At 34.5% G+C, this 26,721-nt stretch overlaps 1 protein-coding gene across 1 annotated transcript in view; it reads right to left on the bottom strand.

Annotated features, from left to right (window-relative positions):
- The window catches only part of LOC123524794 (helicase with zinc finger domain 2-like), a 45,458-nt gene extending 34,014 nt beyond the window's left edge, over positions 1 to 11,444 (bottom strand). The window contains exons 1-6 of the mRNA XM_053538373.1: positions 10,541 to 11,444; positions 10,024 to 10,119; positions 6,542 to 6,955; positions 5,081 to 5,434; positions 2,069 to 2,226; positions 1,137 to 1,337 (exon numbers count right to left, since the gene is read on the bottom strand). Coding sequence (XP_053394348.1) covers positions 1,137 to 1,337; positions 2,069 to 2,226; positions 5,081 to 5,434; positions 6,542 to 6,955; positions 10,024 to 10,119; positions 10,541 to 11,111 — 1,794 coding nt within the window. The 5' untranslated portion in view covers positions 11,112 to 11,444. The remainder of the gene's footprint in view (positions 1 to 1,136; positions 1,338 to 2,068; positions 2,227 to 5,080; positions 5,435 to 6,541; positions 6,956 to 10,023; positions 10,120 to 10,540) is intronic.
- Positions 11,445 to 26,721: the final 15,277 nt, after the last annotated feature.

The raw sequence follows: 26,721 nt of genomic DNA, 5'->3' as shown, positions 1-26,721 counted from the left end.
ATTGAAAAATACAGCCTCTATCACATACACAAGATTTTCCTTTGATTTGACCTAGTGACCTAGTTTTTGACCCCAGATGACCCATATTCAAACCTGACCTAGATTTCATCAAGGCAATCATTTTGACCAAATTTCATGAAGATCAATTGAAAAATACAGCCTCTATTGCATACACAAGGTTTTTCTTTGATTTGACCTAGTGACCTAGTTCTTGACCACAGATGACCAATAACCAAACTCAACCTAGATTTTATCAAGGCAATAATTCTGACCAAATTTCATAAAGATCAATTGGAAAATACAGCCTCTATTGCATACACAAGGTTTTTCTTTGATTTGACCTTGTGACCTAATTTTTCAACCAAGATGACCCATATTCAAACTTGATCAAGATTTTATCAAGGCAATCATTCTGACTGAATTTCATGAAGATCATTTGAAAAATATAGCCTCTATCGCATACACAAGGTTTTTCTTTGATTTGACCTAGTGACCTAGTGTTTGACCCCAGATGACTCATTTTCAAACTCGGCCTAGATTTCATCAAGGTTATCATTCTGACCAAAATTCATGAAGATTAATTGAAAAATACAACCTCTATCGCATACGCAAGGTTTTTCTTTGATTTGACCTATTGACCTAGTTTTTGACCCCAGATGACCCATTTTCGAACTCGGCCTAGATTTTATCAAGGTAATCATTCTGACCAAATTTCATGAAGATCAGTTGAAAAATACAGCCTCTATCGCATACACAAGCTAAATGTTGACGGACAGACAGACAACAGACAGACAGACGCCGGACATCGAGTGATCAGAAAAACTCACCTGAGCAGGTGAGCTAAAAATAATATAGTAATATTGTTTGTCAAATTGTTAGGTGTAAAGAATGCTACATTAGCACAAATATCAATACCTTCTTTCATATTTACAACCAATTTTAACGGCCTCGTCACCGAAGACAAAATATCTAGGTATAAAAGTGTAACATTATTTTGCTGGGTTGCGTTTTGTTCTTTCGAAGGATCTCCTTAAAGATTTTATTTAGTCCAGTACGCAATTCTTTGCTTTTGACTCCATATTTTGACAATATAACTGATTTTCGGCAAACAAATAGATCGAATAGAATTTAATTACATCTGACTGTATGTCGTAATCACTTTGAAATTCTTGATTTTCTGAATTGTTCTTTTGGCGTTCGTTTGTATATGTGTCTTCAGTCTCACTTGTTTCGTCTTCGACCTGGTCCAGATATGTGTGATCCACTTTTGAAGATCCGATGGTATACAAATCATCATTTTTAACTTCTTTGTGTTCATTAATGTCACTAACGTTTTCCTAAAAGCATATCAAGGCACCACATGAAGATTAGATTTCATGTATAATATAATCATGAAATAAGAGGGTCCAAAGAATGAAATGGGTTGAAACACTAAACAAAACGTTTCACATATTAATTGGACAAGGGACCTAACGTATCTACATCACGGGACAACGACTCAGTTTGAACAAATAGTTTTTTCTTCAATTACTTTACATGTAGATTCTTTTATAAATACGACCGGTCATATGGGGTTATTGTTTTACATGTAAGGCATTTTTCAAACACGATGAACTTATTGTTTTCTGTCTTTGCTAACTAACAGAACAAAGGCACCTAATTTGATAAGTACTTTTTATATTTTTCCAGGAAAATACAAATGTTATATAAAGAAATGGTGAAATATATCTGTGCCGAACTCTTTATTTACTTATATTGTTGGGTTTAACGGTCGCACCGACACAATTATAGGTCATATGGCGACTTTCCAGCTTTGATGGTGGAGGAAGACCCCAGGTGCCCCTCCGTGCATTATTTCATCACGAGCGGACACCTGGGTAGAACCAACGACCTTCCGTAAGCCAGCTGGATGGCTTCCTCACGTGAAGAATTCAACGCCCCGAATGAGGCTCGAACCCACATCGATGAGGGGCAAGTGATTTGAAGTCAGCGACTTTAACCACTCGGTCATGGAGGTCCCGCCGAACTCTTTATTGTAAAACACAAAGTTATTATGAAAGGTATTTACATCACACAGTGATTTTAAATCACTTTGCAACTCGTTCATTTCTACGTTGTTCTTTGGATGTTGATTCACATTGCCTGCAGCTTCTTCAAACTTATAAGCTATGCCTTTGTCGTCCTCGCCACTATCTAGACATGTATCCTCTACACTGGTAGACCTGCCTATTGACAATATTTCAATCCATGCAGTAAGTGTATTTAAAATGCTCATATTCAGTCATCGTTTTAATAACATACTTTTCACATAGATACATTCGGCAGTTTATAACAAAAATAATTTATAACCGCCCACACGAGATTTTCAAATACTAGTATTTAATGTAAATAAACATTCAGAATTTCTATAATTTCCATAATTTTTGTGGGATATTCACAGAACATTTTATTTCGCAGACAGCTTAATTAAGTTTTCAGTCAATCGTTCAGCCGTAACACAATGACACACAATATAAAGTAATGCGGACAAAGTATCTCACACCTCTTTTGCTGAAGTAAGAGCACAACACGATTAGGCGGAAAACACTCATATTAACCACTCAATAATATGAATGACTAGAGCGGATATAACAAGCTTAAGAAATGGACATTACAGCAGTATCTTTACAAAATCAATGCTAACAAGAGCTCATAAAACACGAAATCCCTCCATGATGCATTCAGTAACTGCACAAGGAACAGAAATTATTTGGTCACTGTGAACTGGACGTTTAATGTACTGACCTCAAATCAATAATTATGGGTCATAAGTGACCTTCGTATGAAATGTGATCTTAGACCAAAGCATTCTCGTTATTTGGCAAAAAAAGTTCTACTGTTCTGGGTCAAAGTGACCTTGACCTTTGACCTACTGACCTCAAAATCTATAGGGGTCATTTGCTGGTCATAATCAATCTCCCTATCTAGTTTTGTGATCCTAGGCCTAAGTGTTTTAAGTCATCGTCCGGAAACCGTTGAACTGTTCCAGGTCAATGTTGACCTTTACCTTAAACCTACTGACCTCAAAATCGATAGGGATAATATGCTGGTCATGATCAACCTCTTATCAACCTTCATGACCCTAGGCCCAAGAGTTCTCGAGATATCACTCGGAAACTGTTTAACTGTTCCGGGACACTGTGACCTTGACCTTTGACTTTAATGACCTCAATATCAGTAGGGGTCATCTGCTGGTCATGACCAACCTCACTATCAACTTTCATGATCCTAGGCCCAAGCTGTCCAAAGCTATCGTCGGGAAACAGTTTAACTGTTCCGGGTCAATGCTGACCTTGACCTTAAATCTACTGACCTCAAAATCAATAGAGGTCATATACTGTCAAGATCAATCTCCCTATCAACTTTCATGATCCTAGGCCCAAGCGTTCTTGAGATATCATCCGGAAACTGTTTAACAGTTCCAGGACACTATGACCTTGACCTTTGACCTTAATGACCTCAATATCAATAGGGGTCATCTGCTGGTCATGACCAACATTCCTATTTTTTAAGCTTCGTGATCCTAGGTTCAAGCGTTCTCAAGTTATCGTCTGGAAACGATTTAACTGTTCCGAGTCACTATGACCTTGACCTTTGACCTACTGACCTCAAAATCAATAGGAGTCATCTGCTGGTTATGACCAACCGCTCTATCAACTTTTATGACCCTAGATCCAAGCGTTCTTGAGTTATCATCCGGAAACCGTTTAACTGTTCCGGATCATTGTCACCTTGACCTTTAACTACTGACCTCAAAATCAATAGGGGTCATCTGCTGCTCATGATCAAACTCCCTATCAACTTTCATGATCCTAGGCCTAAGCGTTCTTGAGTTATCATCCGGAAACGGATTGGTCTACGGGCGACTGACATACCGACCGACCTACATCGTCAAACCAATATACCCCACCTTCTTCGAAGGGGGGCATAAAAAGACATGATATAAATGTAGTCTCTTGTACTGCTATTTCAGTATCATGACTTCACAATGTTTATACTGCGGAGAGCATATCTTTATGTTTTTGTTGGTATTTATATACTTTTACATATTTATTGATATATGGTTTGGAAAAATCATATTTTTTCATGTTCAAGTGTAGTGTCATAACTGTACAAGAGGGTCATGATGACCCTAGATCACTCACCTGAGTAATACAGCCAACATGTCATCAATAGCACACACACAAAAAACATTCTAACCAATTCTCATGAGTTTCAAACATACAATGCGGCCTCTAGAGTGTTAACAAGATTTTCCTTTGAACTGGCCTAGTGACCTAATTTCTGACCCCACATGACCCAGTTTTAAACTTGGCCTAGAGATCATTAAGATAAACATTCTGACCAAGTTTCATGAAAATAGGGTCATAAATGTGGCCTTTAGAGTGTTAACAAACTTGGCCAATTTTGATCAAACTTCACAGGGATGTTTTTGAAGTTTTGAAAGGAAGTCCCCTTTCAGAATTGCTCAAAAAAAATGAATTCCACTCAGAACTCTGGTTTAATATTTTTGCCAGAAGACTTTATGATTCCAACCTTGATTTCGTTCCGAAGAAGGGATTATGTCTTGACCACTAGACATTCTGGTGCCCCAGATGACCCAATATCGAACTCGTCCAAGCTTTTATTGAGGGTAACATTCTGATCAAGTTTCATTAAGACTGGGCCAAAACTTTGACCTCTAGAGTGTTAACAGTCAAAATGTTGACGACGGACGACGGACACAGGGCGATCACAAAAGCTCACCTTGAGCTAAAAAGTTATAAAATGAAAATTCCACTGTTTAAAACTGTGGCAGTTTCAAATATAACATACCGTTATATCACTACAAAACAGGAATTAAAACGTCTATAGCTTCGTCGTTTAATATTACCGCACCTCAACACCTATCAACTACCGGGTTCAAAGTTCTTTAGATTTATATTCAATGTAAAAAGGGATATATCATGCGACTACGAGCGATAATGTATCTACTTATGCAAGATAATAGCTTCTATATAAGTGTTCAAACTTTTTTATTATTGAAATAAAATTGACTAACCTTTTTCAGACTCAATGCCGTCTTTGACTAACTGTGCTGTGATTGACATATTTTGTATTTTTAACTGGTTTCCAATTTCTGTTTGAATGCGCTTCATTCCATTCTCAAAAACACCCGTTTCAAAATATTCCTGTAGTTTTTGCCGATGTGAAAGTGTTGCACATTTTATTGTCAGACGAATAGAATTCTCATTTAACCTTGCTTGTTGAGAAGTATCTTCAGCTAAATGTATATCGCCTAAGCCGTTTACTCTCGTTCTGTTTGTGTTGAGTGAAGGACTAGAGAGGCTGCAGTGGCCCATATATGGCTGTATGGTGTGTTCACTTGGTTGCACTTGCTCGTCTAAGGTCGATACTAACATGAAATATATGAGACATAAAAAGGCATTCGTCCAAGACATTTAAATGTTTATATGTTACATGTACGTTTTATTTCACCTTTCATTACAGAATATAATTAATAATTTACTAACAAACTAACGAACCAAAAGTGATGGTAATCTTTTTATATTAAATACTATAAGATGCTTTACTACTGTACTGTAGTATAGATATAAAAAGATAATTTTATAATCTGGTGCTCGTGCAAGTGATCTAATGGTAGTTGACCCATAATCATACTTTTAATTAAGAAATAATATATCCAAAACAGTGAATTGTCATTGAATAAAATCATTGTTTGGTGTTCAGATGTGAAGGAATTATATCACGAGGGCGCAGCCCGAGTGATATATAATAATACGAATCTGAACGACAAACACTGATTTTATTCAAAAGCAAATCACTGTTTGAGATATATAATTTCGATTCTAATACGTTATAAGGGATTATTATCTACATCTTGGAATATGTTCACCAAATATGTGTCTGTTTTCATTTTCTTGCGCGCCGCTATGACGATGTTACGCAATAACTGTGACGTACAAACAGCTAGTGCATGTGTTGCAAAATAAGACACAGTTTAAGTCTTCTTTGTTTAATAGGGAAAAAAATCGGGTCGTATTAGAATCGGTAAATTACATGTTCTTATTCGTCTCGGTATTCTCCGTTTTTACGCGATGACAGCTACATTAGCATCCAAAGAATGTCGAATTACCTAACAAGAACACGTAATTATACAGAAAATATCCGAGTGTCATTACGAGTCCAGTACCTTAAACGAATCCTTTTTATACATGAAAAAAAATACAGAACTATTATCTTTTTAAGGAGTATGCAACATTTACGTCTTCTATTTTAATCTTTCTCTAGTAACTGTTATTAAATGAATCTGAATTACGGGAAGCGAAGAAAACGTATTTCAAGGTAAAAAACATTTATGCAAATTTGAGTAGAAGATATTGACCCGCTTTCATCTTTTCAAATAATATTTTGACAAAAATAATGAAAGTTTTCATTGTATTGTACAATGTTTCGCAACAGAAAATATCGTCGGACTGCTTTTTATTGTAAAGTTACCTACCCAGTTCGTCCATGACTCTCCAAAATTCGTCTTTGTCGATTGCGGTTTCCAGTTCAACATCTTCACAACCATCCAAGGATCTAATGGCCGTCTCAAGTCCGGAGAGTTGCTTTGTGAGAGCATCATTCCTATAATCTCGTAAAAGATTTACAAAACTGCCAATTGATGTACATTTCACTACAAGTAAAATACACTTCTGTTCCACTTTGACAATATGCCTTCCCATCTTTAAAAATTCATGGAACGTTTGTTCAACTGCCTCTCTTATGGTATGTAAGGCACCATTTGGTAGATCTTCCTTAAGAGTTGATTCCTTGTTGTTTATTATCTGGTTGAAATGTTTCACTAAAACGCCCAAAACTTCTTTTTCTTTGTCGTTGCTGCAACTGTTCACACTGATGACAATGCCCATGCCTGCATAAAGCATATATAGCATTTCAAAATATGTAAGTACAGCTTTATCACACACATTAAACAAGGTTAATAAACTATTACTTTCAAAGTTGTTATTGATGAATTATAAGTTATGTTTTAGTTATTTTGTTCATTTTTTAATTACACAAATTTACTTTTCTGATGTTATGTGCAAAACTGTATAAACACATGATATACAGAAATAAATGAATATATATAGCACAATCAAAACAGACTGCTGTTACGATATAGTTTATTTTCATCGAATACGAAAGAAGGCATTTGCATTTATATCAAATACGACGGTCATTCTGAAAAATGGCAAATCATGCTGGAATATAGTACACAGTCTGTGTACAGACTTTAAATTTAGTTTATCCTTTCAATGCGTTTACCAACAATTATCCAGTCACGAAATACAAGAGGTGAACGCTGCAGAGTAGTCTCCCCTTGGTATGGTCTAAAGTTAATGAAAAATACCACTCCAAAGTGCATTAATCGATAAATATTTGCATCCAGTCAATATCTTTTTCTGTCTTGAAAAGAGGAAAAGGTCGCAAGGATTTAAATCTGGTGAAAAAGCGGAGTGATTAATTTGTACCTCTTTTTCATCTCTCAGAAACTTTTGAACGATGGCACGTTTGTGAGACCATGAGTTGTCATGGATCAACTAGAGACCGCGAAGGCCATTTCTTGGACGCATTGTTTTTTACTTTCGTTTAACAGCTTTTTTGTACAACAGTACCCTCTGAGTTAAAGAAGATGGAATACAAAACCTTTTTGACACTTTCGGAAAAAGACGGATAAATGAAACCGATTAGAATTCGGCAAGTCACCTGTAAAAGACAAAGATCGGAGATCGCTGGCTGTAAGATATTTATATCATTTTTTAATCATATTATCGTATTTCTCTACGATTTTAATACATGAATTTAGGAATTTGATATTTGTTTTCATACATCCCACAGCATCTAACACATGTTGATTTGTCGAAAGTGGAAACTTTAAAAATAAAAACTTTTGAACAATTATTATGATGTCATGTAAATAAACACATATTGATTTGCTTGCCGGTCAGTCAGTGTATAATGTTATGTTACTCAATAAACGTTGTAAGTTTCGAATATTTATGTTTAAATGCATGCCTAGTGTAAAAATTTGATAGGCCGTATTCATTTTGTCCCAATCATGCGCGTTTACATGTTAAAGCATGCGGGGTTACAGAGAGAATGCTTTAAAATAGCAGTCGAATGGACTGTTTAAGATAAGGGAGCAAATAAATTAAATGCCAGTTGCAAACGGCTATGTTTTCGGTGACATACAAAATTATAAACTCTACACGAAAACTAGAATTTAAAAGTTTGAACTATTCTTTGCTGACGATAATTATATTTTTGTGATAAATCATGTTGCATTTTACATTTTTTTTTTGTATTTACAAATACTGTGGCAAGCTTATGATGCATTCTGTTAGAACATATCCATTCCTTTTGCTTTATTCCATAAACCGACAGACACACATAAAAGCTCATACAGGGGACATGAATTAAATCGAGAGTAATATGAAAACCGCTAATTTTGTTCCAATATTCTTGCATAAAAACTACTTTTTTCACTGAATCCGCCCATGTATAAACGGGAGAAAAATCGTGTGCAAACAAGGCAATTCACGTGCTGTTAATACATGATTTTTATTTTTGAAATGCTTTGCCAGGGACGTATGTATGTATTTCTGCGCAGACTGATATATTTGGCATCTGCATCTTGTTTCTTCCATAATAACCTCTTCTTGTAGCATTATAGACACAATGTAATCCATAGTATGTTTAGCTGTATCAGTTTCCAACCCCAAACGTACTGCCCCCATCAATGTACGCTCTAGCTTCTCTTAGAGTTTACTCCCTTTACAAAGCGTCTGTTCAGTTATTGTAAATAACTGTGAATAAATAAGTATCGCGTGTAACTTGTGCTATTGCCCGTTTTTAGGTATTGTATTAATGACTTTTGTTAGTATCAGTCGGTTTGTTTTTACCTGATTGTTCGCAGAATTCATATAATAAACCTCGAAAGCTAGTCACTAGCTTCGTACTCATCCGTACACTGTTTGTTCGTATTCAAAATAATTCGAATGTAAAGTTGTTATTCTTAAAATAATTGTGTTCCTGTTTATCAAATTTTTAAGTTATATGCAAAATTATATGTAATGCAACGTTTGTAATAACTAAAAGTAAAAATAAGATGCTCAAAAACCTTCAAATCACGCTTTTAGTAGTGTTGTTGTTATGTGTGCCCCGGTTGTGGATATTTAAAACATGTTTACCGTTTCCAAGAACAACAAGAATGGTAAATAAAAAATGTACCGGAATCGTCAAGTCATCACATATGAAAACAATGCATTTAGTCGTCGTGTAATGTTTTTTTATGCAAGAATAGCGACAATACACGTTTGCTTTGTGTATTAACGCCTGCAGAAGCCCTTGGGATATGTTTGTGAGGTCACAAACATATCCCAAGGGCTTCTGCAGGCGTTAATACACAAAAAAACGTGTATTATCCCTACACTCTCATCGACAGAAAATGTGCCATTTCAAAGTATTAATAAATCCTAGAGTCGTGATAAGATTAAAATTACAAGTGGTAGTTATTTTATACACAATGTAAATTGTTTTGCACTGATATTTTATACAGGTTTTTATTTTATGTCTCCTTTCATAAATAACCAAATCAATGTTTACATGATTATAAACCAGCACTCTGGGTTTATGATAACTGAGAGAAATTTAAACTATTAAATCCATGTTGTCAAACTTGACGAGACATTTAACCAAATAAACTGTAGTTACTATTAATAAAAATATCATGTCATGTACTGAATGTTTCAATTAATTTCGAAAAATGAATTTTATAAGCTTGTGGAGCAAAGCGTTGTGCATGGATCATTCAATCTCTGTTAGCACATATTCTGCTGATCAAAGCTAATTTTGCATTTTCTGTGATGAAAATAACCATTTCTTTATGGTTAGCATTTACAGCACAATGGTAGGTCTGTAATTCAGTGAAGAACTTACCCGGGACATCAACAGGTGTCCCCTGTGGCAAGCGTGATTCAATACTTTCAAGCTTTTCGAGATTTCTGTCAAGTTTTTCATTCATTTCCGTCTGGCCTAGAAAATACATATAAAGGTCGTCAGCTATGTTTATTGCTGTAATTTGTAAGGCACTGTAAAAGTTGCACATTTATCAAAAGCTTAAATTTATTCTGTAAAAATCTTGCCTATTAACCCTTACCCTGCTAAATTTCTATAATTGACTGGTCCATCATTCAATTTGGGTAATACCATTTACTATTCGAAGGGGCGTTTACTGAGAATTTACAGACTGAATAGCGAACATTGCAGACCATGATCCGACTGCACGAATGTGCAGGCTGATCTTGGTCTGCACTGGTCGCAAAGGCAGAATCACTTGCCAATAGCAGAATAAAGGTTACTAGAAATACCTTTGAACATTCTTAAACTGTCGTTTCCTCTAAATAATAACGTTTTAATAAAAATCGATTTCCCTTTATAATTGATACTCACTTACCTTGGTCAAGTTTATCTAATTTTTCCATTTGATCGAGTTCCATGTGATAAAAGGTGTGAATTGATTTGAGCGTATCCTCCAGTGTCAATGGACCAGATGCAAATGACTTGATTAGTAGCTTTATTTCATTTTTGAACTCCGCGTCATCTATTTCCTTGAGGCAGTTTTTAAAGCAACATTTTATTTTGTCCTTGTAATCTTGGAATTTTACATCTTCAAGAGTTGGTTCATTCAAATGACAAAGCTTATTCCTGATCTTTGGCAGTTTCTCAACGTACATGCACAAGGTCGGCGTCAAATCGCATGTTTCGATCAATATGTAACAGAACATATTTAAGTCCCATTGTTCCAGATCCGTATTTCCTGTGGACGGGAAATAGATATTTCTTTTGTTTTTACCTGGCTTCTTTTGTAATATCGCAATTTTGTGTCTGGCTAAAAACTCATCGATGGTTTGTTCAGGACTGAGATCTTTAACACGTTTTTCGAAGAACCTTCTCGTGACTTTTGTCCCTCCTTTAACTAAAGTAAGAAGAATCCTACTGTACTTTTCCGTACCCGTTGTAGCCATATTCACATTTGCAGATACATTCTAGAAAGGTTAATCCAGTTAAGAAAATTGCTTTTCGATTGTTTTGAAGGCATCTTAGTTTCAGTTATCCATTCAGTTTCACTATATATGATAACTATTGTTACTGTTAAAAAATCGTAACACGCCATCAAAATGGCGGCATACCACAGCCTCGTTTGCAATATTTAACTCCGTTCGAAAGAAAACAATGTACATCTTAATCGTGTTAATAAAATGCTCATTCAATGTTAATTAATTTGAAATCTAATTTATAACTTAAATAAATAATTAAAACATATTTTGTTTTACCTTTGTAAACAAGTAATTTTGTGACGTTTTCAGAAAATATAATCTATTTTTGTTACTTTTGGTTTTTCTACTTTCGATTTTGGACAGCTAATCGTTTTGTCAGGCGGTAATTACAAACAGCCATACACTACTGTTATCAGCAGTATGTAAACAAAGAATGAGATCGTCAATATTGTCCACTTGTTTTGTTATCAGGAGATTATGTATTCTGTAAATCAAGTATTTCAGTTATTAAGCGACAGACAATAATATTATTAACACTAGCTGTGTTCAGTTTACAGTACACACTACAGGGGCGTAGCTTGACATAAATCGATCTATAGGCACCGATATTCTAGTGGGTGTCTAATGTGCTGAAAAATAATAAAATAAAAAAAACAATTCGCAGCTTTTGCCAAGTTATAAAGATTTTCTCCCTACATGTGTTTATGAAAAAAATTTAATTAATATAGAAATCTAAAATAACAATACATGTTCATGTTATTGATAGCATACCAGGAACAGAAAATATGTATAGATGGCAATGGCAAGAAATGTATACCTACAGGTCTGAGCACTACATAAGATGATCAAAAGTGCTTACCTGCCAGTTAGTTTTGGCTACTGATGGTAGAATTACACTCATCAATTGTTGTTAAGTTTTAAATACATATTTCGTTGTTTTTATTGTAAATGTTTGTTTAGGCATAAATAAATGTTTGTTTCCGGTATCCCGTCCTACCCTAAATTTTTGGCCCGACCCAAATGTTTTATGGCCTTGGAGATCTTTCTTTTCAACTTTAACAAAAAGTTGCAAAACTGCATATTCTATGCTTAAAACATGGTCAGTTAAATAAGAAATCAATTTACTGGTGCTCTAAAGGCAAAACCCATTATTTGTATTCATTTTTTGACACAAAAATAATTTCAGAAAAGTCTCACTTAATAAAAAAAATCAAAACAAAAATTCCAACCTACCCTACCTAATTTTTCTGAGCATGTTACTGGAAACAAAGACTTTTTCGGCGACGCCGTCTAAATTCGTTTTCGTTACCTATGCCACGTGACTTCAGTTTGCAAATCAAACTAATTGATAACGCATTATAGATGATTTATCAAAATGGAAGATTTATGCAACACTCTGCCTGATTGGACGAGAGTGTCAATTTCTTTCACTCTGTTGATTGTGCTACGCTGAGTGAAATGTAGACAAAGCGTTTATCCTAAACGACGCTGTTCACAGTTTTAAAGCTAACTTTGGCTCAGTATATTTAGCAAGAATATTGATATATCTCAAAATGATAAGTAAGTTTAATAAATATGATAAAAACCTGTTCAAATACCAACATATATCAAATTAAAGAAAGAGCTGAATACGGTCTGCGTATCACATGAATAAGGGTGTGATAAGAGTCTTTTATGTAGAGAAGTGCTTTTTAAAAGATTTTCCTTGTTACAATTGTCGTCTGTATATGAAAAAGGTTTCTTGCTTTTATGACTTATCCAGATTGCATATTAAAATGAGTACTTGTTTGCTTTGATATATTTGTTATAAATTATTTAACTGATTTATTATATATGAATATTTTTCTTTAGTATGGTATGCAAATATTGAACTCAGTTGAAATCTGTTTTATTATATATATGCTATATAATGACTGAATCTCATTACACTGAAATGAAGGTACGCTGCATACAGTTTATCTATATGATATGACTACGGTTAAACTGTCGGTCAAACTTTGCTTATGAAACAGAAATATTGAAATAATTACAATTGTATGTTTTGCTTGACCTTCACTTTTTTATGGGTGTGACGTCATTGTCTAAAGATTCATGAATAGCGAATATGCTATTTGTTAAAGCGGGATCAGTTGGCCTATTTTAGAAATAAGTAAAAATAATAAATAAAAAAATCCTTTAATTGATTTTTTCTCATGTATTCTAATCAAACTTGATTTGTAGCATCTTTATTAGGCCCGCAGCCAACTTTGTTCAGCTGGGCCATTTGACCACTTTTAGGGACTGCTAGAGCTAAAACTAGAAATGCCTTTATACAGCGTCTCATGAACAGCTTGGTGGATCTTTGTCATACTTGGTCTGGAGCATCATTATAAGGTCCTCTTCCAAATTTATTTATATAGGAACTTGGGCCCTATTAGGGACCACTATAGCTAAAAGTAGACATGCCTTTCTTCGCATTAACCACTAAAATGTAATGGATTTTTATCAAACTCGATGTGTAACAATATCGTAAGGTCTCCTGCTATTTTGTTACAAATGGGGATAGGGACCAATTTAGCTAAAAATATAAACACGTTTAATGACCTCTTCTCATGAACCGCTTCATGAATCTTCATCAAACTACTGCTGTAATTATTCGTCTAAGGATAAACGAAACAAAATTGCAACCCTACGAAACCTTTGCGAAAAATTAAAAGAGAACCATTTAAATTGTTAAAGTGCGGTGTTTAGTTTTGCAATTTGAAAAATGTACGATGAAAGGTGAATGTTAGATTAAAAATTCATAAACTTCTTTCCTTATTACAATTCGCCGACCATCATTTTTAAAGATATTTCTTGTTTAGGCCTGTTTATGTTTCAATTAAATGACAAAAACATCAACTATTCTTGTTGGAATAACACAAAATAATGTGTTTTATTACAAATATCTAAATTTTTGGATGGTTCGATGGGTACGCATTGACGTTGATGGCGTCACTTTACGTCCGCTTTGTTTGCTGCACTTCATTGAATAAATGTACCCGTAACGTACTTGCACATATATATGCAGTTTTTCAAAGGCCGAAACCCTGCCTGTTGTCTGTTGTAATGTTCAACCATACGCTTCATCGGATTTTGTTTTAAATGATGCCGATTCGATGGCATTGTCAGTCGGAGTGGAAGCGGCCTGTTCGCGATAATCAATCGAACGCTCCAGTGACATTGCGTCGTCCTCTTTCAGTTGTGTGATGTATCCCTAAATATGTTTTTCATAAGTTTAACGTCACATCGACATAATTATAGGTCATATGACAATTTTTCAGCTTTTCATGTTTGAGGAAGACCCTAGTTGCCTCTCCGGGCATTACTCAATGACAGGCGGACACTTTGGAATACCATCGACCTTCCGTAAGCCAGCTGCATGGCTTCCTCACATGACAGAATTCTAAAACCAACAAAAAATCTTTATCACTCATATTTTTTTATTTCTCTTGCACACATTTTAAAATAAAAATATTTTAATATAATTTATGTTTAGATTAATTGTACATTTTATACGATATTTATAGAAAGCACTTTTAATTTATCATTGTTTACAGTCTTGCACAAAATATCTATTTATCATTGTCATTGTCATCATCGTCATTTAGATGATCGGCATGACATCAGTATTTTGTCAAATAGAAACCGCTTTCACTGCATACTCCAAAGCTTCATCTGGTTCGAAATAATAAAAATCTCTTAGATTAGTGGCTGTCATTAAAATAGCTCTATCAATAAAATTGTACCAAGCAATTTTCTCCAAGACATTGTGATATTGACTTGTCATGTTTTTCCGTGATTGTTTTTCGTTTAGTTTATTATCGCTGATTTGGTCTCTGAACGTCTTTCGAACACTGGTTCATATTGTTTAAACGATTCCTCTACAAGACTTATCCAAGGATAAACACTCTCATTTTCCTCCATATTTTCTCCATCATTATATTTGGTGTCCATTTCTTTATCAGTCTGCTTCTGACGAACTGGATAATCCATCATTATCTATGTCTAATTATGTCCGGAATTCTTATGACGAAACATATTATGCGATCCGGTAAATTGTTTCAAATGGATATCACACTCGAACATCTCCTTCCTATGGTGTTCCGATAGGGCCATCGTGTTAGAGCGACCCTGCGATAATATGATGTGACAACACGTTGCGAGAGCACGATAGCAGGATGCGATAACACGATGCAATAGCATGACAGCACGATGCGATAGCACGACATTAATATCGCATTATCGATGCGTATGCTTATTGTCGTGCTGTTGCACTGTGTTTTCGTGCTATCGCATCATATTGTCGTCCTGTCGCATCGTGTTATCGTGGTGTCGCGGTCGACAATATGACATTTTAAACATAACGCAACAGCATCGTGTTGTCGTAGTGTCGAGAACGACAATACAACATTGATATCGTGTTTTTACATTCCGGTTAGACCACTGGCGCCAGACCAGAAAGAAAATGCCTCTGTACATGTTATACCCTACCCCTAGGTATTCTATAAGAACCATGGTCATGAACGGGAAAGAGCACATATCCATTTCAATCGTACATTTCTCATCTTGAACGCGCAGTTCAGTGAATGGGTACCTAGTATATTGAAGAAGTGATAATTTATCTTCCATCGTGCACCAGTAACATTGTCTCAATATTCAATATTGCTGAGATTATCAACATATTTTATGCTTTCGACAACGTTACAGAAAAACATGCTTGACCTTCTCTAATGAACATCCGGTCTAGAGGTCACGGCAGTGTGCATATGTTTGGCGAAATGTAAATAAACAAAAACAGAATTTTAAAAAATCACAATTTTACACTAAAACTCGAAATGATGAATGAAATTCATCTTGTATATGATCTTTAATTTGAAATCGTACATTGGTCTGCATCTGTTCTGTTTATTTTATTCATTTTGCACATTATACTGCATTTTCACATTTTAGCGAACACGTGTAGTAAAATGACGATTGACATACATTTTTACAACAGCCAATCAGAATGGTTTTGTAATCTAGAACGGAACTTCACCAGGGAAGTTCAAGCAAGTTATCTGTGTAACGTTGAAATAAGTATAAACTACGCCTTGTTTTTCTAAGATAAGATGTATTGAAGAAATGTGACCGGTACACAATGGAAGATAAATTACCACTTCTTTAATATCCACAGTACACATTTACCGAACTGCGTGTTTTAGATATGAAATGCGCGATTGAAACGGGTTAGTATATTTTCCCCTTCATGACCATGGTTCTATAGAATACCTAGGGGTAGGGTATAACATGTACAGAGGCATTTTCTTTCTGTTCTGGTGCCAGTTGGTTAGACGAGCCGAAATTATTTTCCTCAATGCTCTGCATTTCAGTGCTGCAAATTATTTAATATAAAGATTCTTTTCTAAGCTGATTTAAGCTATTTTCGTGTCAAAGTTGATAACTATTTTGATTATTGTGTTCAGACGGTTTACTACTTTTGTAAGGACGACTGCGAGTCGCAGGCAGGGAGAGAAGAGATATCTATGATTAATAGGCTAAAGAAAAAATCGGTAAAAAAAAAACGTGTATTCGGAGTTATGGAGTGTTTTTTTCAGGAATGTGTAATGTGACAAATGTAATTATACGTACTACCCAAGCAGGCACAGCAACGTTGAACCAACGTTGAATAAACGTTGAACTTCAACGTAGAATTTTGGTTGGATTTACATTTGATTTTGAAAGTTGAAACAACGCGTTGAATTCAGGTTGAAGTAAACCAAGTATTATTTAATTTAGGTTGAAAAATTATTACTGATTGTTAGATCCTGTATTGTCAATGGTTGATATATCTATAGACTTGAAAGTTGGTCAAGGACTTGAGTAACTACTAAATTGGGATTGGTTAGACGTTGAAATAACGTTGATTAATGGTTGAGGACTTATTCACTTCTTATGTTCATGATTTTAAAAAATTCAAACTGCATCAAGTCCAACTTTATGTCCAGTAATCCTCATTTGAGATCATAATGATGTGCAGCATTTTTCTGAAAGTGTAAAGTCATCTGGCTAATTATTGATAAATCATTCCAACTAAAATTCAAGTTATGAAATTTTCATTACTTGAAATGGCCTTCATAGTTGATTTCGTATGTTCAATTTTCATGTCAGGTTTACTAAATACTCTTCCATAGCCATTATACATAGAAACAATAAATGGGTGCTATATTCAGAAATGCATCTCAGAATAATATCTAGTGTACTTATTAGTACAAGGAAGCACGAACAGTCCTTCATTTTCCTTCTCACCAACTATTACATGTAAAACTATAACATTAAAGATGTGTACAGCAATACCAACAGGATTGTGAGAGAATTTTGTTTGCAAAAGGAATAATAATGTATAGGATTAGGATATCAGGGGATAAATGACCAATAGGCACAAAGGCAAGCAATCCCTTAAAAGGTTACACACTAATCCTATTTATAAAGAGCTTATGGTAGATGAATGCTCAAAAAAACATGACATGGGGCTATATTCAATCTGACTAAAGTACTTGATCTTCTAAACGAAGATCTGAGAACGACCCATTCACATACGTCTTCTGTATATTTTGGATTTCCAGTATTGCTATTTTTATTTTAACCAATTAGATGACTTGTTCGATCGTCAATGAGTAAGAAAAATGTGCATTCATTCCAGGGCTCGAACCTGGGACCCCTCGCATACAAAGCAAGTGGCCTACCGACTGAGCTAATCGGCTATCTGACACATTACGACATAAGAATTGTAAATATCAAAAGTCAAGGCTACAGGTACATTTGCATAATGTTGTAAGTTAGGCTATGATTGGTTAGCTAAAGGGTCGTCAGAACGAGGCTATGCATAGGTCGTTCTCAGATCCTATGCGTAGCGTAATAGGAGATGTACTTTAGTCAGATTGGGGCTATATTCATAGTTGTTACTCTAACTTACACTTGACTCAAACTTGGGTAAGTATCGCTCAAATGGGCCTCGAGTAGACCTTGCGAGAGTGTGAGTGGAGTTTGAATGTCATTTTCATAAATCCCAGTCAATATTAACTTTCGGAAGGACAGCTCGAGTAATGGTTTCATTGTACACAATGGATTTAGCGGATTATAACGGTTTATATGACAATAACCTCAATGGTATGCAAAAGTGATGATCGTTATTTTTTTAGTCGGAAGTTGTCATTTTATTGCTTGTCTGTATGTTTGTCCGTCCGCCCGTCCATTTGTTTTGATAATACGTTCTTCATACCTGTCATTCATTCCGTAAGGTTTTGTGTGGCTAATTTTCTTTAACGAAGAGATAGAATACAATAGTAGCCACATAAATACCCATATGTATGAACGTTCGTCCATCCGTCCGTCAGTCTACTCATCTGCATTAATAGAATGAAATTTATACTTCAAAAATCCATGAGTTTATTTTTCGCTGAAATTGAAATTTATTACTACAAGTGAATTATGCGCGTACCATTAATTGTTGGTTCCCGAAAGCCAGCTCGCGTAAATTTCAATTATTACAAATATATCATTTTCCGATGTCATTTAAAAAAGGAAATTTAATAGATATATTTTTTTTATAACATTAAACTTGAGGGAATGCTTATATTTTTCAGTATGAATTAACCGATATCTCGGCTTGTGAAATGTTAATATTTGTTATTGTTCACTCTCGCATTGCTATGCATGTTTAGTATATTTTGTTCTTATATGAACTGTACATGTTCAAGTTATATCAATAAATTACTGTTCTGTTCTGTTCTGTTATTACGACGTGTGTTTCCGGGAGTAACTGATGAGCCTCAATAAAATGTATTTAAAAAAAGTATAATATTTTTTTTCCAAAATACCTTATACAAATAAGTATTTTTATATACTTTCGGTTTACATATATACACGACACTTTTATCTTACCTTCAATTGAATAAAATATTGTAAATTTATCATCTAAACTTTCATTATAATATTTGAGAAACACTCAAGTATCCCCAGAAACTCCCTCAACATTCACTCACTCTCGGAGTTGACTTGACTGTCACTCACCTTAAGTTTATGAATACAAAGCGAATCTTTCCTGAGTAAAGACGTGACCTTTAGGCAATTTATTTGAGTGCACTCAATGAGTGAGGTTGGAGTTTTGTCTATGAATATAGCCCTTGATTTTGATAAATATAGTATATAATTATATATTATAACATAGTGACCGATAGAAAAGAGAAATTGTCTGCAATCATTTTTCGGTGTTTGTCAATTTATTTAAACTATTTTGCGCACCTTCTCAAGTTGGAATTGCGTTTAAGTTCTAATTTACCTTTTATTTACGGATGTTATTTTGAACTTAGAATATCTGAGACTTATTTTTTGAAAATCGAAGACACTGTTAAAGAATAACTACCGTAATTAAGTCGAAATATATGCCAGTAATTATGAATTTTATTAACAACTGTAAAAATAACTAGAAACACACACTTAAGAAACATTAAATAACATGTATTTCAATGTCATACCGGCATTCTGAATGTACGAGTTAGTTTAGTTAGTATTGATCTTGAAACAATTTTCAAAGCAATTCATTTTACCTTAACCTTGCAAGAAGTTTGAAACATGACCAATATTCAACGTTGATTCAGCGTTATGTAGCGACCAAACTACAACAGAGCATCTCCTATAGTTGCTGAAGGTTGACATTAGGTTGATCAACGTCACGATCAAGTCTCAACGTTGATACAACGTTGATTCGACGTTGTGTGACTGCGGAGTTGTTACGATTGTGCAGGTGTGGATTTACATATAAAACATTGGGAAAACTATGTTTGATTTTACATGTACTTTATCACGGAAATACGGATATATATATAGATCTAACAGTAGCGGATTAGGAGACCACGTGTTTGTAAACAGCTGATAATTGAACAGCTGGGGTTGACTTGGCAATAAGTAAGTCTAAAGTACGGGTTCAGTTTGATGTGGCTAGAGGTAAAAATATCAACAGTGTGACACTGTATAATTAATATCGAAACATGCTTGTTTGTAAAACAAACATCGGTACAAATTTTAGGATGCACCTTACTTGCTTATCTGTCAGACACTTTATGCTCATCTTCTTGGGCATATTTATTCAAATAGTGATTATGACGCTCTGTATGTTTGCGGAGACTTTAACTCCCGTATAGGATCCCTGTCTGATGTGCGTTATGATATAGATCAAATACCAAAAAGAAATGTTATAAGACAAAGGACTTAATCAGCACGGCCACGAGCTAATAGAGTTTTTAATTGAATCAAAGATGTGTACTTTGAATGGGCGATTTTCACCGAAGATGGATAATTACACCTCTGTGTCACGAAAGGGAAAAGCTGTAGTCGATTATATTTGTGTCCCGCTAGACTGCTTTAATACCTGTCACAAATTTGAAGTTTTAACAATGAACTCTTTTGTTGAAAATCACGATCTGCACGTATTATTGGGAGATCGGTCACGGTTACCAGATCATTCCGCATTGATTGCTGACTTTAATATCTCACACCATCATAATGTGGGTCAGACTGTATACACTGATCTGGAGATCAAACGCCCCCGTTTCAAACTGAACAGAATTCCCGATAATTTCATGGACAGCTGCTTTGATTGATTTAATCTCTCAAATAGAAAATAGCAGAGAACTTCAGTCAGACGTTGATCAAATTTATGATAACTTATGTGCGGTTATATTATCAGAAATGGACAGAACTGTGCCAAAATATTGTTCCGTAAGAAATAATAAAAGGTTTAAAAATAAGAAACCTTATTGGAATGATGAATTATCCGGACTATGGAATGATTTAATTGCAAAAGAGAATTATTCTTGAAATGTAAAGAGGCTAGAAGTGTGAAAATAGCATCAAGACGGGAATATATTTTAGCCAGAGACAAATTCGATAAAACTCTCCGAAATACGGAACGCATATACAGAAATTCATTAGCAGACGATATTGAAACAATGTCAACCACACACCCTAAGGAATTCTGGGAAAAAATAAGTTATCTTGGTCCGAGATCGAATAAATCAATTCCAGTACAAATCGTTGACTGTGATGGAAACGTAACCTGCGATGAAAAAAATTGGTGTTAGAGAAATGGAGAAAGGACTTCAGGAAAATCTATACAATGATGTTGATAATACGGAATTTAATACGGAGCATTTTGAACGTCGAAAAACACACACAACTCCTTTAGAGAACAATATGGACGACCCATTGTATACACCAAATGATTGCTTAAATAAGACTATTACCACTGAAGTGATATGTTTAGTAGTAGAACAAGCAAAATCACAGTCAGCATACGGTTATGACAATATTCCATACGGTGTACTGAAATTTCCACCAGTAATAAGTGTACTTCATCAGCTGTTTCAGCTTATATTTGACTCAAGTCTGATTCCATCAATATGGAGAAAAGCAATTATCTGTCCAATTCATAAAGACCCAGCATCTGATCCCCATGTCCCAAAGAACTATAGAGGTGTGAGTCTGCCATCTTGTGACAGTAAATTATATAGTACTTTCATGAATAAACGTTTAACACACTACTTAAGGAACACTGCTACTTGCAGACGAACAAAACGGCTTCAGGAAAAACCGTTCATGTGAAGATCATGTCTTCACATTGAGCGGTATAGTTCGGAACAATTCGACTGTCTTCGCCGCCTTTATCGACCTTCGGAAATGTTTTGACTTTATCAGTCGTGAAATGATGCTACATAAATTACTCCTTAATGGAATTGACGGGAAGCTTTACAAGTCTATTAGGAATATATATCAACATTCTATCTCCTGTGTTAGGATTAATGACAAACTGACAGAATGGTTTGACTGTAAGTCTGGCGCAAAACAAGGGGACAATCTTTCCCCGACACTATTTTCCATCTTCATTAACGACCTCGTGAAGGAAATTAATGATTTGAACATTGGTTTCGATATAGGAGGGAAAAAGATATCTACATTACTTTATGCAGACGACATTGTTTTATTGGCAAAGTCAGAAGACGATTTGCAAATACTGTTAGATACTTTACACAATTTGTGCAAGCGGTGGCGTGTCTTAATTGACACTGAAAAATCAAAATGTGTTCATTTCCGGAAAGGTAGAACATTAGAGACGAATAATGTTTTCAAAATAGGAAACAATGTCCTAGAAATTGTTCAGACATATAAATATCTAGGAGTAGTATTCAACAGAAACGGAAATTTCATGTACAACGCTGACACTCTCGGAAAAAGTGCAGGGAGAGCACTCGGAAAAAACCATTTCTAAAGTTCACCAGTTAAAGTCTCTCGGTATCAAAACCTTTGAAAAACTGTACTTCTTGTGTGTAGTACCAGTACTGGATTACTGTTCGGGCGTTTGGGGATACCGGAAATTTCAATGTCTCGAAAACATTCAACATCGGGCAATCAGATATTATCTAGGCGTCCATAGTTTCGCACCTGTACTTGCAAGCACAGGAGACGTCGCATGGCTCCCGGGAAACTATAGACGGTGGATTAATATTATCCGTTATTGGAACAGACTATTATCGTTTAGTGAGAATCGATTGACAAGAAATGTATTTGAAATGGATTACAGATTGTGTACAAATAATTGGTGCAGTGATTTAAAAGAAATGTCATCCTTAATTGGTCTTGACGTGTCTTTCAACAACAAAACCGTTATCAATCTAGACTTAGCACTCTCAAAGATAAATCATTATCACAGTTGTATATGGAAAGACGGTATTGAAAGTGTGTCTAAATTGAAAACTTATGTTTCATTCAAAACAGATTTTGAGACAGAAAATTATGTTAAGTTAAATCTGAAAAGAAATGAACGATCCCTTCTCGCCCAACTAAGATGTCGTATTCTACCACTACGTATTGAGACTGGCCGGTACATCGGGGAACGAGTAGAAGACAGAAAATGTCGTTTTTGTAATGATCACTGTATCGAAAACGAGACACATTTTGTGATATGCTGCTCTTTCTATAGACACATACTTCGTGAATATTTTAGTGAACTATATGGTACAACTGACTTCGACTCAAAGACTGATTCTGGAAAATTGATTTATTTGATTAATAACAAACCTCGCACACTGGCAAAGTACATTGTCAAAGCGTACTTGTACAGACGTCATAGTCTATATGGATAATTTGACTTTAAAAAAGTAGAGATAATATTACTTGCATCGTATTATTATGAATAGATCAATTTCAAGTTTGAACAAACATATTACATCACTATTATAATTTAATATTTCATTTTAAAGACAGAGCTATTACTACATTATATATTTGTATTCATTTGTGACTTCATGTAATATTTATGATTACTTGTTTAAAAGTGACTTATAGGCCCATTGGGCCGGGTGTATTTTATTTGTATTTGTATGTCCTAGTTATGTAAAACTGTTTACACATGTCACTATAATAAATAACTTACTTATACTTTTATTATCAACAGAATGTTAAATTTGTATTAAAACATGCTTGTTTATAAAATATATGATAGTATAAATAGTAGAGTACACTTTACTTTCTCAAATGTCAATTTATTTTGTTAAATATCAACAGTGTGTTTAATTTAAATTAAAACATAGTTGCTGGTGAAGTATTTCATCAGTATATAATATATACCACAGTTTACTTGCCTAGGCCTAAAAAAGATTGTTTGTTTCCGATAACATGCTCAAAACAATTTGGGTAGGTTGGTCGGTATTTTTTTTTTTTTTTTTTTTTTTTTTTTTTTAATTTTTTTTTTTTTTTTGTGGGGGAAGGGTATTTCTTTTTATTGTGGGACTTTTCGGAAATTATTTTTGTGTCAACAAATTAATACAAATAAGAGGTTATGCCTTTAGGGCACCAGTAAGTTGATTTCTAACATCACTGACCATGTTTAAAGCATAAAAAGTGCCGTTTTGCTACTTTTAAAAAGTTAAACAAAAATTCTCTAAGGCCATAAAAGTTAAAGGTAGGTCGGGATACCGGAAATAAACATTTTTTCTAGGCCTTATATATAGAGCCACATTATAGCTACTATAAGCAGTATATTTGAACTATATAAAACATATTTTTCTGAAAGCACAATGTTCTTGCTTACTAGCCTGTGTCATTACAGCTTTTAACTTTCAACAAGTAAGATAAGATAAGATAAGATATGTTTATTTAAGTCTCACTTTGCATGATAATTATACACATATACATATTAAAATAACATCAGACTACATTAAAACATGCAAACCTTTCTAATCAGAAATATGAGAGACTATAATCTATTCACAAGTACATGTAGCTAAAATATTTAAGAATTTCATACTAACTTTTATAAGTATAAAAAGTTTTAGTAAATTTTTTTTAAAACTGTACGACCAAGTATGTTTACCGATTTGTTTGTAAAACATTTATCAGTGCAAAATGTAGATTACATTGTACCTGTTACTTGCTACATTATTTGTTTTGTACTGTCAAGACATATTTGTAGAAACATTATCGGTACAAAATATACGAAGGCAACGTTATATTGCTTAAATACCATTTTTTAAAAATACAAACAGTATCGTTAATCTATATAAAATCAAGTTTGCCGAGGCTGCCATCCCACATTGTTATAAGATCAACAGAAAGTTTAATTTATATAAAAAAAAAAACAAGTTTGTTCATAAAACATTTACCATTTACCAAAACAATAAATTTTTAATATAAAAGAACTATTGATAATGCTCGAGTATAGAATGTGTCAGATTAAACACTCGATATGCTATTTATAACGATATGGTCAATTTGTCAAAAATACTTTTTGGTGAAAATTCTATATAACTAAAGATCTGACATGCTGCTTTAATTTCGGTTAGAAAGTGTTTTTTTTTTTTTTTGTTTTTTTTTTTTTGCTATTTTTTTGACATTCATTCCTCCTTTGTCAAAAGTAAAAAGTGCAGATTTTTTGTTTGTTTATTGTTGTTGTTTTTTTTTTAATTTACTCAAATTTAAACAAGAAAAATAACTCTCATTTCATTGTTCTAATTGTCTAAAATAAATCCCAGTATAACAAGTTACATCACATCAATAATTTCACCATTTTTTCAAGAATGTATTTAGTCAGAACACATTGTAACACTGACACACTTCCCTAACTTCAGTCTAGACTCAATTGTGCAGGAAAAGAGAAATATTAGTAGGGTTAAAAACAGTATAAAAGCAAGTATATATAGTAATTATGGTTGGAACATCGATGCAGCCAGTGCTGATTTGAATCCGAAGATTGCTTCAGCACTGACTACATGAGATGGTAAGATGTTCCACTCTACCACAGTTCTGGGGAAGAATGAGTATTTGTAGTAGTCAACTGTGGTAGAAGGTATTTGCAGAGCTAAGTGATGGTAATGTCTAGATTGTCTTGTGATTGGAGCGAGATATTGTTTAGGATCGACATCAACATCATTATGAACCATTTTATAAAATAAAACCAACCGACTATATTTCCTTCCGGATTGGAGGGAATTCCAACTTAAATTTGTTAGGATATTTGTGCCCGGGGTCTTGCTATAATTATTTACTACAAATCTCGCAGCTTGCCTCTGAATGTTTTCTAATTTATCTATATCCTTCTGATGATACGGATCCCAAACACTGGAACAGTACTCTAAAGTTGGTCTAACAATGATGTTATAGGCAGCTGTTTTGGTACTACTCGTAGCAGAATGTATATTACGTTTTAAGAAACGAAGGCTTTGACATGCTTTACTAGATAATTTGTTTATTTGAGGGGAACCAAGATAAGTTAGATGTTACTTCTACACCTAGGTAAGTAGCTTGACTGACAACAGACAAAGGCTGATCATGTAAGGTATAGACAGTATTCACTGGTTTTCTGGATCTAGAAACATGCATGCTATGACATTTGCTCACGTTAAAGGACATCTTCCATTTCTGCTCCCATAATGACAGACTGTTAAGGTCCCGTTGCAGCTGAGCTGAGTCTGCCTGTGACTTAATTGTTCTGTCATCTGCAAAACGACGCATATTGGAAGATACAGAACCCGATAGGTCATTTATATAGAGCAGGAATAGTAGAGGTCCAACGACGGACCCCTGAGGGACACCTGACAAGCTAGATGTTGCCCCATCTAGGCATCTACCACCACCCTTTGTGTTCTATGTCCTAGGAAAGCTAGACCTAGCTAATCCATGTTCTGCCTCAGTATACACCACATACACATAGGCTGCGTAGCGATAAAACGTTATTTTCTTGAAGGGTATTTCTTATATTAGGTACCTATGGGTATTTCTCTATTGTCATATTATTTCGCCCCTGAGCCTTGACGTAGTTATTGCGCATGCGTATAAGCGCCGAAAAGATTGCCATGGAAGTTCAGCGAAGATGATTACTGGAATACATACTGCGTAGAACATTATTATCTGGACGAATAGTCGTTCATGCATATCTATGAACGATATAAATTAATGATATATTCTATTAATATATCCAATTTTTGGTGTGGCTGGTACTAATTCACAGTAAAATTATTAGCATTAT

The sequence above is a fragment of the Mercenaria mercenaria genome, chromosome 3, assembly GCF_021730395.1.
Source record: "Mercenaria mercenaria strain notata chromosome 3, MADL_Memer_1, whole genome shotgun sequence".
Classification (NCBI taxonomy): Eukaryota; Metazoa; Mollusca; class Bivalvia; order Venerida; family Veneridae; genus Mercenaria; species Mercenaria mercenaria.
Note: the sequence above shows the minus strand (reverse complement) of the source record. Positions and strands in the feature narration are given on the sequence as shown.